Source organism: Monodelphis domestica, chromosome 1, assembly GCF_027887165.1.
Source record: "Monodelphis domestica isolate mMonDom1 chromosome 1, mMonDom1.pri, whole genome shotgun sequence".
In the NCBI taxonomy this organism is placed as follows: Eukaryota; Metazoa; Chordata; class Mammalia; order Didelphimorphia; family Didelphidae; genus Monodelphis; species Monodelphis domestica.
Genome location: NC_077227.1, coordinates 183,408,153 through 183,425,142, shown reverse-complemented (window position 1 = coordinate 183,425,142; position 16,990 = coordinate 183,408,153). Strand labels below are relative to the sequence as shown.

The following is a 16,990-nucleotide window of genomic DNA, read 5'->3' as shown; positions in this document are numbered from 1 at the left end:
TTCTGGATCATTGCATTGCTACTAGTAGAGAAGTCCATTACATTCTATTGTTCACTATATTTGTAATGATTCTCTTAAATGTCTTTTAAGTAAATTCAAAGGCACTTAAAAGACTAAAATTTAGTCTAAAAGACTAAATTAAATCATTCATTGCCTCCAGAGAACAAGTTGTTCTTGAGATTTAATCTGATTCTCCCTCCTCCCCAATCCCCTTCCCTCCCATATAACCTATTATAAAGTTACATAGTCAGAATTTAGAAAGATTTCTTAGCTTTCAGGTCCTTTTTTCAGCAATGCCTCTCATGGGAGTATGATATTGCAGGAGAAATCTAAGTAACATGTAGAGTATACATATCTTCTTTTCTTATTTTGAGGTAATTTGGTTAAATCTAGGAGAGGTAGGGAGGGAAGGGAATGGTATGAAATAAGCATCTATCTGATATTTATATGTATAGCAGGCACTGTACACAGCACTTTATAAATATTATCTCATTTGATCCTCACAACAGCTCTGCTAGGTCACTGCTATTATTCCCATTTAGAGTTGAGGAACTAAGATAGTAAATGTCTGAAGCTGGATTTGAACACAGGTCTTCCTGTGATGATAGGTCCATCATCCTATCCACTGCTCCATGTAGATGCCTTCTAAGTCATTAATGGAACCTTGATAGAATTCTAAATCTTGAGTATTTTTTCTCATTGACATTTTAGATGGTACCTTATTTATAAAACTCCTTTTTTAGAGCAAATAAAAATTCTCAAGGAAAAAAGTATTAAAATGGCATTTTTATCCTAATATGTATCCAATTGGTTACCATATGTCAAGATTATAATCTGCATACTTTGGACTGGACTATATGAGACAGCAGCTTAGAGGACTCATTTAAATGTTCTATTGCATTTCCTTTTTTTTTTTTTAAACAAAGGAATTTTTCTAAAATGTCAAGTTGAAAAGGACTAAACATGAATATGAGTCATACTCCTCATGGACCATTAAACACTGTTTAAAATTACTATTGTCAAGTCTTTAATGTTCATTGTAAATGTTGTAAAACAGTCTTGTAAGTAAAGAGAACATTGGTCCAAACCTAATAAAATGCAATGTAATAGAAATAGATGCCTTCTACAGTTGTTCAAAAACTTAACTTCACAAGTACAAGATGTGGGGGTATGATTAGATAGTAGTTCATCTGATAAAAGATATTGAGGTTTAGTGAACTGTAAGTTTAGAATTAGTTGATAGAGTAATATAGCAGTCAAAAAGGTAACAGGCTATATTTAAAAGGACATAAGAAGTAGCTATGGCTCAGTGGTTAAGAGCACTGGGTTTGGAATGAGGAAGACCTGATTCATATCAGAAGATCAAATTCAGCCTCAGATACTTCCTAGCTGTGTGACCGTGGGCAAGTCACTTCACCTCTGATTATTTGGCAAAAGATTCCCCTAGAGAAGGAAATGGCAAACCACTCTAGTGTCTTTGCCAAGAAAACCTCATGGATAGCTGTGGTCCATGGGATCACCAAGAGTCAGACATGACTGAGTGGCTGAACAACAACAAAAAAGGGCATAAGTGCCCCAGACTAGTACACAGATTATTGCATTTAATTCTGGAAGTTGCATTTATAGAAGGACATTGGAGAATATTGCAGAAGATGGCTGAAACAGTAGAGAATGTTGAGAACATGCTATATGAGGATTAGTAGGAGAGCTAGTGATGTTTTAATTTAAAGAAGAAAAAACTTAGGAGGGACATATTAGCTAACTCTATGCAAGTGAAGAGCTGCTACTGGGAAGGATTAGATTTATTTTGCATGAACTTAAAGGGAAGAATTGGAAGCAAAAATGAAAGTTTTAGAGACAGATTTAGGCTAAATTCAAAGAAGGTCTTCCTATTATACAGAGGTATCTCAGACTGCAATGGATTGCCCCAGGATGGAATGAACTGCCTCTCACCAGAGGTCTTTATTTTTTATTTTTTTATTTTTTTAAACCCTTATCTTCCATCTTGGAATCAATACTGAGTATTGACTCCAAGGCAGAAGAGTGGTAAGGGCTAGGCAAAGGGGGTTAAGTGACTTACCCAGGGTCATACAGCTAGGAAGTGTCTGAGGCCAAATTTTAACCCAGGATCTCTAGGCTTGGCCCTCAATCCACTGAGCTACCCAGCTGTCTTTAAAGAGTTGTATGACCAGTGGTTGAAGGTGATTCTTATGGGGGAACTCTTGTCCGTGACCCATCTAGGCTAGTCCTTTCTACACCTAAGTAAGGTATTCAGGGATATTACAAAAAACCTTTGATCTTGAAATGATGGGCACCTTGAACTCCGAATGAGTTATTTACCCAAATATTTTTCCACATTTATTTTTTTTTCTAAAGATATAAATGAATGCAAGATGATCCCAAGTCTGTGTACCTATGGCAAGTGCAGAAATACCATCGGCAGCTTTAAATGTAGGTGTGATAATGGCTTTGCCCTGGATTCTGAAGAAAGGAACTGTACAGGTTAGTAAATTAAAATTCAACTAGGAGAAAAGTTTTTAAAACATTTTTATCTGTTTAAAGTTCTCCAAGGAGTTGAATTTGCCCTGAAATTTACTCGGCGCCCTTTGTCTTTGCACAGATATTGATGAATGCCGGATCTCTCCTGATCTGTGTGGCCAAGGCATCTGTGTGAACACTCCAGGGGACTTTACATGCGAGTGCTTTGATGGATATGAAAGTGGATTTATGATGATGAAGAACTGCATGGGTACGTTGGTGACCATTTCCCACAGAATAGCCCTTAGGCAGAGCAAGCAGAAAGGCTCTCACCTGTCCTTGATCCCCACCATTTGCTCTCAAGCCATCCTGTTTCTCTAATATTTGTTCTCAGCTTAGCTGTTGAAGTGGGGGCCTAGTAAAAGAAGGTAGCTTAGCCAGGTGTCCCCACCAAAGGCAGCCTCGCCAGCTGTGCACACCGGGGCACGGGGAAACCCATAAAAAGAGGTTAGCGGAGGAATTCAGCTTCCGTGGCTGTGCGTGATGAAGATGGTGACAGCACGCCATCTGAGGGGTGAGAAAGCTGAGAGGGCCCTGCTGGGCATTTGAAGAACCAGCCAGGGAACGTTCAAGTCCGGCTGCATGAAGGAAGGGCGAGGGGAAGAAATGACATAACGGCATTTGCACTTTACAGATATTGACGAATGCCAGAGAGACCCTCTTCTCTGTCGAGGTGGCACCTGCCTGAACACGGAGGGCAGTTACCGCTGCGAGTGCCCTCCTGGCCATCAGATGGCTCCCAATATCTCTGCCTGTATAGGTAAGAACAACCATCTCGCCTCCGAGCTTGACCCATCTGTCTCTCAGAACCCAGAAGCATGAATTGCTATTTTCTCTTTCTTCTTATTGTCCACAGACATCAATGAGTGTGATCTAAGCGTTAACCTCTGCCGAAACGGCCGCTGTGTGAACCTGATTGGGAAGTACCAGTGTGCTTGCAATCCCGGCTATCACTCCACACCCGACAAACTCTTTTGTGTTGGTAAGTTCTGAAACCTCCCCAGAAAGCTCTCCCTTCCCCCAGCACTATGGAAATAGAACTCTGTTCCCTAAACCAACTCATTCATCTTAAAATTATGCAAAAATTCTTAGTCCCTTTATCCTTCACTAATCCACAGTTTCTTCACCTATAAAATGAGGATGTCAAAGATTTTAGGTCTCATTGAACTCTAAATTCTCTGATCCTTTGACCAGTGAACCTGTGATCCTCTGATATTTCCAGTAGCTGAATCTCTTCAAATAATCCTAAGTGTAACTAGTATCGAGGACAGAGGGTTGTTCTTGAAATAAGAAAGACTTGGGTTCAAGTCCTGCTCGTGCTCAAGTTAGCTGTGACCCTGGGCAAGTCACTTAATCGCTCATTGCCCCTGCCAACTTTGAGTTTAAAAGTTGCAGAAAAGGCACTGATCTGCTTTGGCGTAGGAAGATCCTCCCAGGATCCCTGCCACAAATGTGGCCAAGCTTGGTTTAAAAATAAAAGGGGAAAGGGGCAGCTGGGTAGCTCAGTGGATTGAGAGCCAGGCCTAGAGATGGGAGGTCCTAGGTTCAAATCTGGCCTCAGACACTTCCCACCTCTTTGACCCTGGGTAAGTCACTTAACCCCCATTGCCTAGCCTTTACCACTCTTCTGCCTTGGAACCAATACACAGTATTGATTCCAAAATGGAAGGAAAGAATTTTAAAAAATAATAAAAGTTTTAAAAAAGGTGAAGTCTGTGGAATGTTTCCAGCTCCAATAAGGACAATTTGGGCCATGCTAGTTTGAGTAATGCATGACCGTTTATACATTATTTTATGCACACATGTTAAGTCAAAACAGCAAGTAATTTTTTAACATCTGTTCTGTTCCTGGCAGTGTTCTAGACCCTATAGCAATAAAAAAGAAGCATAAATTGTGGCTTTTGTCCTCTCAGAGGTTACGGTCTAGAGCAATAACTCTTCAAGTATGGTCTACAAGGTCAAAATTATTTTCATAATAATAGATGTTTTAATTTCTAATATGGTAAATATCAGTTGATGTAACCTACATAAGCAAAAGGTCTTTGGATAGTCCTCAATAATTTTGAAGAGGTCTTGTGACCAAGAAGTTGCAGACTCTTTTTTAATTAAACAGCTAGCTAAATGTTGGACCATTTTACTAGGGCTTAGCAAACCTTGCTCTAGTCTCATATTTATTTATCATAAAACTATGTATAACTACGTCAGCTTTATGAGCCTCAGTTTCCTCCTGTATAAAATAATAATGATATCTTCCTTGGCAACCCCAGAGGGTTATTTAAGGATCAGATAGGTTAATGTAGGGGGAAAGTTTTATAGTGCTTTCTATTATTAATACTAGGATATGATGATTTTGAATATGGAATGAGTTGCAGTCATGACAGTTTCTTTGAGGACTCCTCATTGAATTAAGTGATCCTGGGAAGACTTGTAAAGACAGCATCATTGTTTTAACAAATGAACCCCAAAATCAAAGTGAACCTCGGAGGATACTGCCAACTTTTGCCTGGTTTGGGTTGGAAACCAAGCAGAACTGCCAAGTCTCACATGGTTTCCACCCGAAACCATAATTCAGCCCAAATTCTTCTGAAATATGGTCCAGGCCAACTAAGAACTCAGCCCAGGTTCTTGTAAAGGTTTGTAGACCTCAGCCAACCCCTCCATGGATCTGGACTGGATTCCAGGTTTGTAATTGAATCTGTATCAAGGATCACTTTATCCAACTGCCCATTGCTACAATTGAGAATTACTTCCAATGGTCCTAAATTTTATTCTTAGTTGATGCATATTGTCCATCTTTGCAAACCTTAAATAAGCCCCATAATGGTTAAACCAGAAAAAAATGTAACGTTGTGCTTTTTCCTTTTTCTCCAGATATTGATGAATGTAGCATAATGAATGGGGGTTGTGACACCTTCTGCACCAATTCCGAAGGCAGCTATGAATGCAGCTGTCGACAGGGATTCGCACTCATGCCAGATCAGAGATCATGCACTGGTAAAATTCCTTTTAACATTATATCAAAAGAGGTTTACAATACAAATATAGGGTTAAAATGGATAAATAAAATTTATTAAAGTTAATAAATCTTGTTTCAGGCTCCCATAAGTCACATCTAAGAAACAGGAAATACATTAATGTTAAGAGAGATATGTATTGCTTGGCTAGCTTCTTTAGATAAAGAATAGGATGTCGCAGAAAAAGAACTATCTTTGGAAGCAACAGAGAAATTGGGAATGCTAATGCAGAGCCAGAGAAAGCTCCTTCAGAGCCTAATGTGAGCTAAAATTTGGGCAAGTCACTTACCCCTCTCTGGACCTCAATTTCTTCATCTGTAAAATAAAGAGATTGGACTGGGTAGCCTTAGGGTTCCTTCTAGCTCTAAATCTATGATTTCTTGATGTATTTTCAAATTGATGAGGTCTTCTTATGATTCCAAACATAACAAACATTTCAGTTGAAGAGATAATTATTCTAAAAAAGATTTACTTTATTTCCTATAATATGTCCATCACTTACTGTTATATTATTTCAGAAAGTATTGTAGTAAATCCATGTTGCATTAAATGGGACCCCTTTTAAATGACCCGTAGAGTTGGCCTCAGGATCAAAGCACCATATTTCACAAAATAAGATGAAAATATGCATTTGGCATGTTGGGGAGATATCATTTATATGTTTTGGCTTTCTGAAGCATTCTAAAGTTCAAAATACCTTTTCAAGACTCAGATAAGTGCTCTTCAGAGCACCAAAGAACTCTCCAAGCATGAGATTTTAATTAACAAACAAACAACAAAAGTATATTCAGCGGTGATTCAATATAAATGTCCATGGCTGCATACCACCAAGCCATCTAGATGAAAAGTGAAATATTCATTGTTTTATATGTTGTTTTTTCTACACATTCTACAATGTTGGGCTGTTTTTCATATGTGTAGTTTGCCTAATTTGAAATACCCAATTACAGAGGAGCAATTATATTTTTTACTTTTCCCAGACATCTGTGTTGTACAAAAACAACCAATTCCTACATCAAAACCATTCCTAAATCTCTACTCTGCCACATCTTGATAGAAAGACTCTCAAATGCTCTGCCAACTTTAGCTATTCTTATCAAGCTGAAGAGACTTGAGTACAGGTCCATTTACTGACCACCTGTCTGTCCCGTGAGGTCCAGTTTTGCTGAGTTTGGAGACATCACAAGAAGATTGGCCAATGGATTATGAATTGGTTTTGGCCATAGCAACTCATTAAGTTGTCTAATGATGTGTGGAAGAGTTGTGATCTGTGTTGGTGGAATTAAATCATGGGTTATTTGAAGTATTTATGTAACTACATCTAAACAAGTTGAAATATGTTAGATGTTATAAACTCTGTAAGTCTTCATTTTCTCTTTAGCTATTAGGCATCCTAACCCCTTGAGTTTTCCAAGAGTAGCCAGGTGTTTAATGTCATTATTTAATCATTTATACCTTTTCTGCATATTTAAAAATGTGCAAATTGGAAATGCTGATGCAGTGTCCAACAAAACTTTGGAGCCAAATGTTTCTTTCAAATGCTTGCAATTTATATTTAACTTAATAATAGTTATATACTTGAAATTTTCCTGGAATAGTTGGGATGCAAAGAAGAAAGCATCGAGGTAAAATAAGCTTATTGCATTGCATATAATTGTCACACAGGATAAATAACTTTGATGGCCATTCAGATAATTCTCCAGTGAGCTATGACTTTTAATTTGTTCTTGAAATATTTTCAGATGTGTGATTTGTAGTAATTCTTAAGCCTTACTGTAGTAGGAAAGTTGTTTGGGAGAAAAATGCATTTCCTTTAATGTTAAGGGTCCATAGGCTCTATAAATATTGGTATTAGGGAATTAACTAATTAGAATAGAAAAACTGATATCTTCAATGACTGTGGCCAAAGGACATTTGCTTCCAGTGCATTTCCCAAACTAACAGTACATTGGTTTGTTGAAAATCATTGATTGCAGATGTACTTAAAATAAACTTAAAATAAAAAATTGGCTTAGCCATTTAAAAAATCTTGGGTGGATTTTGACTCAGAAGAGAGATAAATTTACAAAAGCTTATTGTAATATTTCCTAATCTCATAGCCATCGTTTAGTCTTTAAAATCTCAATAAGAGACAGAGACTGACTGTAAAAAAATCTGAGGTTAAAAGCAATTATACTCTTAAACTATTGGTTTCATTGTAAGAACAGTAATGTGATTTCTCAGTTGTTCTAAAAGAGGACTTGAAATCATTTGGCTTTATAAGCCATAGATCTTGAAAGTATAATCAATATAAAGAAGAGAATTAATCTATAATTTGGATATTCATAGCTACCAGAAAGTTCATTCATATATTCCACCCTCAGGCTTTCCCTATAGCCAAAAAATTTAGCACATTTTTGAACAACCATCTGAGCAAGTGCCAAACTTAATTCTATTGGTCCTGTGGGAATAAATATACAGTCTATGTCTGGGTTTCCACTAAAGGCATCTTCAGAGTGGTGTAGGAACTTGCAGAATTTGTACTCCACTGGCATTGCCTTAGAGAATTCAGGGTTACCTCCTTACCATAATGAAAAACTTAGTAAAGGAAAGGGGATGATTCTTAGATTGTTTTAAAGGAGCAAATGCAGAGAAAAGATAATTTTTGCTCATTGTAATATAACAAAATTAATGCTCTGACATGCAAAAAAAATTTTTTTTGCCCAGAACATTTAAATTATTTTAGATTGAGCTTTATTTGCACCTGAAATATTTTGGTAGACTACAAACTCAATAGGAGTCAATTACAGCTCCCTTTGCACCCCCCCCCAAAAAAAAAACAACCAATATGATCTTGGGCTGCATCGAGAGAAACAGATATTCCAAGAATAAGGAAATGATATTCTGCTGTACTCTGCCTTATTCACACTGCAGCTTAAAATAGTGTGTTTAGTTCTGAGCACCTCATTTATGAAAGGAAGCTGGTAAGTTAGAAAGTGTCCAAAGAAGGATAACTAGGATAATAAAGCGCCATAAGTTTCTTAATAGAGAGTTGAAGGAACTGAGGACCTTTACCCTGAAGAAAAAAATCCTTTGAGTGGGGCAGGGGTAAGGAATGATACCCTAGCTTAAAGTACTTAAAGGAATGGTAAATGCAAGATGAATTAGACTTACTTTGCTTCTTTCAGAGGACAAAACTAGGAGAAATATCTAGAAATTGTAAAAAGAAAAACTTTAAGCTTTATATGAGCAAAGACTTCTTTCCTAACAATTTAGAGTTTTCCAAAAGCAGAATGGGCTACTTTATCCGGGATTGAATTTGTGCTCACAGGAGGTCTTCAAGCAAAGTCTGGATTATATTTTGTAAAAAGGATTCTTTTTCAGATATATTTCATACTAGACAGCCATTGAAGTTATTTTCAGATCAGGAATTCTAGGATTTGTTTTCATGATGGAAGACAAAGATCTTGGATTTATTATGATTTTATCTATCCCATATTGAAACATACATACACAATTCAGTTTTGTGTTTTTTCTTCCTTTGTAGACATCGATGAGTGTGAAGATAACCCCAATATTTGTGATGGAGGCCAGTGTACAAACATACCTGGAGAGTATAGATGTCTCTGCTTTGATGGGTTTATGGCATCTGAGGACATGAAAACTTGTGTCGGTAAGTCAGAAGAACCAATTTTCTTAATTTAGCTAAGCGAAGAAGGTGAATGATAGATCCATAACAAGTTATCAAGAGGAAAATAAACAATATTTAAAGAATATTCCATAGTTTTGAAATTGATGTCGTAATGGACAAGTACTATTTTCTCCATGTTCCTGTGAGTTACAGAATTCAGAACTGGTTGGAATTGCATGTAGTTTAATGTAGTGCTCTGACTTGCCTCTTATTTTTATGTTCTTTTATTACCTTAACCCTTTGTATTATGGCTTAAGTTAAGGCTTTTAAATGCTTGACCTGTGCCAAGCACAACCAAATTGTTTTGTCTGGGAGAGAGATAATGTAAACTTAGATGATCTAAACTTATGCTGTTGATAAGCATACTATTTTTTTAAACTGCCTACAGAATAGTTGTTTTAGAAAAAGCTATTTAAACTGTTTAAAAACAGTTGTTTTATCCTCTTAATAGAATAGTTGACTTCTTAATAGAAACTTTACAAATTAAAATATAGTAACAAAAAGGAAAATATAAAAATAACTTATCAATATGAGAAAGAAATATAGAAAAATACCCTTTGCCAGATATCATAACTGAGTTGGATAAACAGAGTTCAATGAAGAAATATCATTGAGAGCTACTAATTCAATGCTATATGAATAAAAACAAGTGACAATGTGAATTGTTCACCACTGCATCAATCAAGTGACATTTAGTATATTTGGGGAAACTTAAAATAATCTTCCAGATAGTCATTGTCCAGGGCTAGTATTATATACTATACTGGGTCTGTAGCAAAGAACACTGATTATGTCATTTTTATATTTTTATGTTACTGATAATTTGTCAAATTTATGTACATATCTGTAAGAATGGTATGTAGGAAGCTTGTAATTAGTATGAAGCAGTGCCATAAAACTTTTTTGTTGGATATTTTTTGTTGGATATTTAAAAATATCCAATTTTTGGTGAAAAATATTTAGATATTTTTGGTTTAAGGTATGTTTATCACTGGGTTTGTCTCAAGGGAAAAATACTCAACAATATCATGTAAAATTTTAAAATAAATATTAATATTAAAATGTTTTCCAGATGTTAATGAATGTGACCTTAATCCAAACATTTGTCTGAGTGGCACCTGTGAGAACACGAAAGGCTCATTCATCTGCCATTGTGACATGGGATATTCGGGCAAAAAAGGAACAACTGGCTGTACAGGTATGTTTTAAAGTGTGAATGATAATAACTGAGATGGCATTTTTTGTTAGTATGTTTGTGATACATACTGAATTTAAATTCTGTTCAATAAACATTTATTAAACACCTGCCTTCTTTAAAGAACTTTGTTAGGTTCTGAGGGGGGAAAATTACAAAATGAAGCCTTCCTTGACCTGTTGGGGGTCTCATTTTACTTTAACATCTATTAAAGTATAAATTAAATCATCTTGAATTGCTGTAAACTTTAACGTAGCTTCCACAAGTTTAGAATTTGGAATTATTTTGGATAGGAGATAGGGCTGAAGTTTTCCATCTTAGCCACTTTTAAGGTATGTTTAAAACAAATGAAAGGCAGAAATGAGCTTCCATTGCAGAGGATTTGTTGTTCAACCATCTGGCAGCTACATATGTTAAAAGCTATTTAGAAATATTTATTCGCAAACATTTAGTTTGTTTGAAAACTACCAGTTTTTACCTCTTTATGATAACAATAGCTCACATTTATATGGTACTTTTATATTTAGCAAAAACTTTCATCACAGCCAGGTAAAATAAGCCATAAAGTATTCGTATACCTATTATACAGTGAATGAGAAAACTGAGGCTCAATAGAAGGAAAGTGTCTGAACTAGAATATATTTTGAACCTATGTCTAACACTCTACATTCTGTGTTACCTTTAGTTAAAGCTGCTTCTGAAGGTCCCTATTTTTAACAGCTATTCAGCATTTAAGTTATGTAACTTAAAGTAACAAAAGTGTCATTAAAAAAAAACCATAATACTACTTTTCACCACTTTAGAATGGTTTCCCACCCAAATTGTTTGAATTAATGAGGTTTTTATTGCATTAACTTGATTTGGCCCAATTCATTGTGTGTTCATTGAACCTAAATAATCTTATGAATAAGCTGGTTTCAGACTCATTAGTTGTATTGTCTTATTCTATCACCTGAAATCATGTATAAAAGATCTTGAAAATATTTACTAAGGATTTCTTTCTCTTTCTTTCTTTCTTTCTTTCTTTCTTTCTTTCTTTCTTTCTTTCTTTCTTTCTTTCTTTCTTTCTTTCTTTCTTTCTTTCTTTCTTTCTTTCTTTCTTTCTTTCTTTCTTTCTTTCTTTCTTTCTTTCTTTCTTTCTTTCTTTCTTTCTTTCTTTCTTTCTTTCTTCCTTCCTTCCTTCCTTCCTTCCTTCCTTCCTTCCTTCCTTCCTTCCTTCCTTCCTTCCTTTCTTCCTTTCTTCCTTTCTTCCTTTCTTCCTTTCTTCCTTTCTTCCTTCCTTCCTTCCTTCCTTCCTTTCTTCCTTCCTTCCTTCCTTCCTTCCTTCCTTCCTTCCTTCCTTCCTTCCTTCCTTCCTTCCTTCCTTCCTTCCTTCCTTTCTTCCCTCCTTCCTTCCTTCCTTCCTTCCTTCCTTCCTTCCTTCCTTCCTTCCTTCCTTCCTTCCTTCCTTCCTTCCTTCCTTCCTTCCTTCCTTCCTTCCTCTCTTTCTCTCTTTCTCTCCTTCTCTCTTTCTCTCCTTCCCTCCTTCCCTCCCTCCCTCCTTCCCTCCCTCCCTCCTTCCTTCCTTCCTTCCTTCCTTCCTTCCTTCCTTCCTTCCTTCCTTCCTTCCTTCCTTCCTTCCTTCCTTCCTTCCTTCCTTCCTTCCTTCCTTCCTTCCTTCCTTCCTTCCTTCCTTCCTTCCTTCCTTCCTTCCTTCCTTCCTTCCTTCCTTCCTTCCTTCCTTCTTGCTCTCTCTCTCCCTTCTTCCCTTCTCTCTTCCCTCCTCCCCTCTTCTCCCTCCCAGCCTCCCTTTTCCCTTGCTTCCTACCTTCCTCTCCCCCTCTCCCCTCCTTCCTCTCTTTCTTTCTCTGTATTTATATGTGTATGGGGGTGGTTTATACATACATTCATAAACCGGAAAGCCCCATTTTTAAATGATGATATTTTATGGGCCTTTGGCTAACACTTTTAAGCATGGAGGAATATTAAATTGAGATAATATAATACAATTTTACTGTAGTTACCTATATTTTAATATAATAGAAAATAACATGTAACATAACATAATTTTAAAGCATAATGGAGCCCATGCTGGGTTTGAATTAGGTAACTGTATACTTTATTTTCGAATAACATACATCTATTCCAAAAGTTAGTTTGGCAAGCTCTCATGGCTTGAAATGAACACTAAAATATTTGCAGCTTGGCAAAGTGGTGAATGTACAGATACCTAACTTAATTATATCAAACTATTTCAGTACAGCCCAAATTTACATTGTTATTTCAAACAGGCCAAGAATGCTAAGGTTCAAGCTTAGAGATGCACAGAATAATGGCATTAATAATATATTGTATTAAGAATCACAGATCCTGGCCAAATGACAAACAGTCAGAAATATGAAGTCTCTTTGACACTCACTCAATTTTATTTCTCCTCTTCAGCATGGATAGATGCCCATTCAGGAAAAAAAAAAGAGTCTAAAAGCTTAGATTCTAGACTTGTCAGCACTCTACATATAGTGGACTAATGATATTTAGTTCTGCATCATTTTTGACTAATTTAAATATTTTTGTGATGTGCCAGGCACTGTTCAAAAAGTATGTAGATTCCTTCCTTCTAACCAACAAAACAGGTACATGCAGTCCTCTTTATATGTTTTGGTTGTTCGGGTTTTATTTTGTATCTTCCAGTATAAATACAGGCTATTGGGAAAGGAGTTGGTGGTCTGGCAGTAATGAATTGAGAAAGTGGGTCATAACAGTGTTTTACTTTACTCAGTGTCTGGCTAGTTTAGGGACTTGGATCAAATGAGCTAACTGAAATTTAGCCCAAGTTAGAGTGTTGATGTTTATAGATAGAAGAAAAAACCAGAGAATATCATGAGGAAGTCTTTAAGCAATGGGATCTTTAGAACTCTGTGCCTCCCATTCTTGACCTTGCATATGTCTAGGTTGATTTTTTTAAATTTCCCCAACATTTAGGGTAAAAAACGGAGACTGATTTTTCAAGAAATTTTAGTGAGGTTTCTTTTGATTCATTTTCATTGCAAAATGATGCATTTTGATTGGAGTCAGAACTCAGACCTTTTTTCAATGAGGATACAAATTATTGATCTCTTTTGTTCCTCACCCCAGGGAGGCAAACCTTATAACAATTATTAAAAAAGGAAAGAAGGAAGAAAGCAGTTCAGTAGAATCAGTCAACATGACAGCATTTGCATTATTCCATGGAGGGTAGAATTTTTAAACTGGAAAAAATTTATGCCAGCTCATGCTGGCATAACTTGGAAGTGTACACACTGAAGTTAGATTTTGTGGTATATAAAAATGCCCCCTATTGAGTGTGGCTTCCAGATATATTTCAGCCGTGGAGGAAATCTGCTGTGTGGAAATTCCCTCCATCAATGCAATCTCCACTCTGCAGTTTGATACCTCAGCTATAACTTAGATTCTTAAAGAGATGCCTAGAGGAATGAGAAGTTAACTTGTCCATGATCACATAGCCACTATCTGTCAGAGGCAGAATTTGAACTCAGATCTATCTTACTCCAAGTCCACGCCTCTTATCTGTTAGACTCTTGAAATTTCCATTTTACAAAAATTAAGTTTACATAAATACTTAGAATGTAAAGGCTAGATGGAGTTTTACATTGCACGTTGGACGAAGCATTACCAGTTGTACATTAGTAACAGCTGCTTTTTACTAATGTGTACAGAGACATGTGAATAGATCTAAATCCAAGAAATTCTTTATCCTTCCCTAAGGACCAGCATTTCATTATTTCTCTTTTTCCCCTCTAAAATCCTAGCCTACGATTAAGTTTCATTTTGATAGAATTCAGACAACCCTATAGCAGACTCAGTAACACACAGTGACTGCTTTGCTTTGCCATGGTATGAGACAATCTGGTTTAATGGTTAAACCAGGTTAGGGGGGACTTGGGTTTTATTTCTAGTTGGCTCATAATCTTGTACAAAGAACCAAGGTGTTCCATGCCTCAGTTTTCCTAATTGTAAACTTGCAGAAGTGATTCCTAGATGTGCTTCACAAGCATATCTTTTTTTTAAAGAATAATTATGGTCATCTGAAAAGTGGTTGACTTTTTAGAATAGGGGATCTCTGCTAATACCACTACTGACAAATATTTAAAAAGCTGGAGGTTCTGAATCTTTTTTTTTTTTTGTTTTATGAACCCCTTTGGCAGACTGGTGGTATCTCTGAACCCCTTCTCAGAGTAGTGTTTTTAAATGTATAAAATGAAACATATAGGATTACAAAGGAAACCAATTATTTTTAAATAGTTATCAAAATATTTTTAAAAACCTAAGTTCAGAGACTTTAACTTAAGAACCCCTGTTTAACTAAAGGAACATTTGATATGAAAGTCAGAATTGGAAAAGTATTAAATAGAATTTAAAATGATATTTTTAAAAATTAGGAGATCTGGGGTATTTTTGGCTCTGTTCCTGCTTGTTAAATTAAAATTAAGGTAATTCACAGCTTATAATATGGTCAAATTTTCTTATGAAGGCCATGTTAAAGACAAGTGTTTATAATTTTCTAGGCAACAAGTATAAATAGTGATAGTGGTCTCTCCCAATTGGGAATAAATAAACCAGCCACATATAAAATAACATCAAAGAGCGGAATTTAAATTGGGCTTTGATAACAGGCAACAAAGATCTATCCACTAGTCTGAAAATATTTAAATATGTATCTTATAAAATTATATCATTTTTGTGATATTTCAAAGGGAAAACTATTTCATAAAAATTATGAAACATCTTCTAGGTTCCATCACATTTTGGTTTAAATATTTTTAAACCTTTCCTTTAATGATTGTTTCCGTTTTAACAAATAAACATGTCCCCCCCCCCAATCATGCAATTTTCAAAATCCACCCACTGGCTTACATTCCCAACCCACACAGCTGTTGAGGGTTTCTGCATTTTCCTCTTCAACGCTTTTAAAATGTGGGTTTTATTGAAGGGAATGTCTTGTTTTATAGGGTAGAAATACATTTTTTTGAAACCTTTAGTGCACCATAGTTTAGGCTCTTGGTTTTCACCTAGAAACACCTTGCTTGATAAGACTTAAGGAAGCTGAAATTAATTTGTGACCCAGGATATAGCTTTTTTGCTCATTGTGCCTATTCACAATTTAAAAAAATCAAAGCATGATACTTTACCTGTGTAGAAGGCAAAACAGAAGGGAAATCTTGAATACAAAGTTCTGATAGTAGTGGAGCCTCTTTGTAAAGACAGTTGATTCAGGATATGACTACATAAGTCTATTTATTCCTGCCAGGAGCCTGTCAGTGTGAATTACTTTCATCTAAAATTCCTGGGCAGTTCCATTTCATAAATGAGGCAGTTGTTTTTGCTAAGTAAATTATTTTGATTGCATGAATTCTTTATAAATAAATAGAGGTAGAATGGAGTGTACCTAGCTTAGAGTCAAGAACACCTAGATTCAAATCCTACTTCTGCCATTGATTGTGGAACCCTGTGCCAGGCCCGCTGGAGGTAAATGTGGATTCAGAAGACATGATAAGAAGGATAGGTAGGTTTCTGGGATCAGGAGGACCACAAGACACTGATGGTGCAACATGGCAAAGTTTATTTCATCACAGCTAGTATTTTATGGGGTGATTTTACATAAGCTAAAGGCTTGGGTAATCTTTTTTCATAGACAATGGTTAGTAATGATTTACAATCTTAGCATCATGACTTGGTTTACCTCACTGAAGCTTAGACAGAGTTTTCTATAGGCTGATAAATCAGTATGTCAATGTGCAAACATCTAACCCAGATTCTCTGCCTCAGTAGTTTCTTGGAAAGACATGTAGTTTCTACAAAGTACAGCATGGGACTATGTGACTGATTCTAGCTAGGCTATGGCTATGATTTTATTGGGGTCTGTTCTTTCTATTGGGGGCTACAACCATGGGAAAATCACTTGACTTCTGTATACCTCAAACCAGGACTTATATACAAAGCCATAGACAAGCTATAATATGTTTTAGAGGAGGAACTTGTCACCCTGGAGTTTGTTCATGCTAATTGAATTCCACATCTTTCTGGAATAATATTTGTTACATGAACCCAATACATAAAGAGGGGCTGCAAATAGAAAATCTTAACCAACAATAAACAACTGAGTACACATCAAAGTCATCACCAGTCAGCAAAATATTTTGATTATTTCTCTCCAATTTCATATCACTAATAACTTAGCCTCATGGTCATCAGACTGCACAGTTTGGGCTTCATTCTATGATCAAATTTTACAAATCTAAGCAGTCTTAAAGTCAATCTTCCCCTCTTTTCTTAACCCCATCAATAGAAAGAATGGATCCTCCTAATGTCTAGCCAGGGAGAAGCCATAATCTAGCCCCACCAGATTTTGCCTTTTACCTAACCTGTGGCCAATCTTTTTTTTTTTAATACCCTTATCTTCTGTCTTAGAATTGATACTAAGTATTGGTTCCAAAGCAGAAGAATGGTAAGGACTAGGCAATGGGAGTTAAGTGACTTTCCAAGGGATAGACACCTCAGAAGTGTCTGAGGCCAGGATTGAACATGGGACCTCTT

The 16,990-nt window shown here is 36.2% G+C and overlaps 1 protein-coding gene across 4 annotated transcripts in view; it reads left to right on the top strand.

Annotated features, from left to right (window-relative positions):
• Positions 1-16,990, top strand: part of FBN1 (fibrillin 1) — a 319,830-nt gene that overhangs the window by 223,396 nt on the left and 79,444 nt on the right. For all 4 annotated transcript variants that reach the window (XM_056810161.1, XM_056810160.1, XM_056810162.1 and 1 more), the window contains exons 26-32: positions 2,377-2,502; positions 2,621-2,749; positions 3,173-3,298; positions 3,395-3,520; positions 5,410-5,532; positions 9,079-9,204; positions 10,295-10,420. In XM_056810161.1, the coding sequence (XP_056666139.1) occupies positions 2,377-2,502; positions 2,621-2,749; positions 3,173-3,298; positions 3,395-3,520; positions 5,410-5,532; positions 9,079-9,204; positions 10,295-10,420 (882 nt within the window). The remainder of the gene's footprint in view (positions 1-2,376; positions 2,503-2,620; positions 2,750-3,172; positions 3,299-3,394; positions 3,521-5,409; positions 5,533-9,078; positions 9,205-10,294; positions 10,421-16,990) is intronic.